The sequence below is a fragment of the Pterocles gutturalis genome, unplaced genomic scaffold (genome assembly GCF_000699245.1).
Source record: "Pterocles gutturalis isolate BGI_N339 unplaced genomic scaffold, ASM69924v1 scaffold48180, whole genome shotgun sequence".
NCBI classification, from domain to species: Eukaryota; Metazoa; Chordata; class Aves; order Pterocliformes; family Pteroclidae; genus Pterocles; species Pterocles gutturalis.
Genome location: NW_010140294.1, coordinates 5,957 through 8,406, shown reverse-complemented (window position 1 = coordinate 8,406; position 2,450 = coordinate 5,957). Strand labels below are relative to the sequence as shown.

At 56.5% G+C, this 2,450-nt stretch overlaps 1 protein-coding gene across 1 annotated transcript in view; it reads right to left on the bottom strand.

Annotated features, from left to right (window-relative positions):
• Positions 1-1,694: 1,694 nt before the first annotated feature.
• Positions 1,695-2,450, bottom strand: part of C2CD2L (C2CD2-like) — a gene marked incomplete at its 5' end in the record, with an annotated part of 6,281 nt that continues 5,525 nt past the window's right edge. The window contains one exon of the mRNA XM_010083573.1: positions 1,695-1,915. Coding sequence (XP_010081875.1) covers positions 1,695-1,915 — 221 coding nt within the window. The remainder of the gene's footprint in view (positions 1,916-2,450) is intronic.

The following is a 2,450-nucleotide window of genomic DNA, read 5'->3' as shown; positions in this document are numbered from 1 at the left end:
CCCCAGCCCCTTCCAAGGGGCCCGCTAAAATCCCCGCCTCTAAATCCTTTCGCAGCGGCATACCGATCTTTGGAACTGGCACACAACGGCCGTATCGGTAAACCGGGTTTTGTCCTTCTGAAAAACACATGTTGTTTTATGCGCACCATCGAGAGAACAACTCCCTTTTCGGTCGGTCACATCCTGCATAACGCGAGGGGACGGCACCCACCTCAGGAGGTATCGAAACAGGAGAGCAGAGCTAGCGAATCCAGCCAGGCCTAGGCGATCGCTGCTCTTCAGTGAGTTTTTTCCTCCCCTTTGCCCCATCTCCTTAAACCAACAACCCACAGGAGAGTGGCAGCTTCTGCTCAAACCAGGCGTGCTGACAGGGCACGAGCGTTTCTCCAAAGAGCATCACTACGCTATGTGAACAGGGCCTCCGGGGATATTCGCAATGCGTGCGTGTCAGGAGACAGGAAAACCGTTCGTCTAGAAGGGCGGTCTCCTCCCTCGCGAGGAGGTGATTTTCCCCTGCGTGCCTCTCCCTCTGCAAATACCCACTGCATTAATGCCCAGTGTTTTAACGTGGTGGATAGGGTTTGTTAGAATAAAGGAAATACCATATGCAATCAAGAAAGGCTCCTTCTACTATACGGAATCCTTTCAACAGTGAAGACGTGTAAACTCTTGCCTCTTTCCGTCACGTGGCATCAGGCTCCACGTGAAAGTGCCCTTCCACTAGCGTCGCCACGTTCTTCGACGTCAGCCCCCTGCGCAGTGCCGGTCCTCTGCGTGAGAACCGTGAGAATGTGGGAGGCCGGGTGCTCCGCGGGTCCGGAAGACGGCCCAATACTCCACCAGCAATGCCCCGAACTGCCTCCAAGGGTCAGAGTTCCACTCACACAGCCCCTTTCCCATTCGAGAACACAAATGGGGAAGGAGGTCTGGGTCACGGGGCGGCAGCACCGACAGCACCGGCCAGACGTTCTCACAAGTGCCGGGGCTTCTACAAAAACTCACCCAATGGTTAAAACTTCCTTCTTCGAGACTCCTGCCTTCATCAGCATACCCCAGAAAGCCGGCACCCCTCAGCACTGTCTGAACCGGAGACCGTTCCGACGGCAGAGCCGGGTGGAGAACCGCAGCTCATTCTCCGGCCAGCTCCCAGCCCAGGACCGCGCCGCCGCACACCGTACCTCAGTCAGGTTACCGCCTCTGCACTGAGCAGAGGCAACGAGACCGTTTAGACGGCCATTGACCGCATCATTCTCTCTCGCTAGAAAAGCTGAGCGAGGCTACGTCCCACGCACCTCTGCGACGGAGCTAACCTGGTAGTTTCTCAATTTTTAACTCAGAGGGTTGCTGCTCGAGAGGCACCCCCCACCTCTTTCCGGGACGTACCCGGCGAAGACAGCTACGCAAGCAGCGTCGCTTCTGCGGCTCCTCGGAACCCCGCGGGGATTAGCGTGCCGCCTGGATTTTCAGGGAGAGCGCGGAGGGGTACGACAGTCGGAGAAGGCTAAGCCAAGGCAGACAAGCAGCCTAAGCCCCGGGTTCGCCACCTCCGCTCCCCAAATGGCCTAAAGCGCTGGGGTGTCTTCCCTCAGCCGAGGTCAGAGGGAACCAGACTGCAGGTCACAGATACCACAGAGTGGGAAGACGAGACTAGAAAAGGATCTCTGCGCAGTCTTTCTGACAGGCTTCTCCCTCCTTCAGTTCTCTGCTGCTGTTGTGCTGTCGCTAGCTTTGGGTTTGGATTTAGACTTGAGGGAGAAGCGCTTGATGAGGCGTCGGGAGAAACTGCCGGCTTTCTTCCTGGCTGCAGAGTTGGCAGTGACGTTGGATAAGTCATCGTGCGACTGGCTCAGGCCCGCTTCTTTCTGCTTGCTCCTTCTCCGGAAGATGAGCTTGGTACCACTCCGAAGAAAGCTAACTGCGGAGACAGAAAGGAAGGAGATGAAATCCACGACAGTATCCCCAGTGAGTCTCAGGGGCTACGAATGCACCCAGCCGTTCGCCCACCCTCGGATGAGCGGCAAAAACCTTTTCTGCCCCGAGCAGCGGAAACACACAGCAGGGCAGTGAATCCCAGCTCTCAAGAGCCAGGCAAAGTCTACGTTTGGGACAGACCCTGATAGAAACGAGCTGCTTTGGTAAGCGCACCGCCACGTGTCTCCTCCGCATAAACTTCCTTTTACACCACAACATCCTCCCTTCGGTGGAAGTGTGCAGAACCGTAACAGAAAGCTAAGACTGACATGAACAGAGCACAAGTGAAAACGTCTGCACCTGGAGACAACGCGAGGAACGCGACAGGGAAAAGGCCTCTCAGACTAGCCTGTCTTGAGGGCGCCCGGATTAGCCAGTCATTGAGTCCGTGGAACAACTCCCTGCAGTTTCACAAGGCACCCAAATCTGGAGATCAGAGAACGGCAACGGCTCCCGATGACTCCCGCATGCAGGACGGA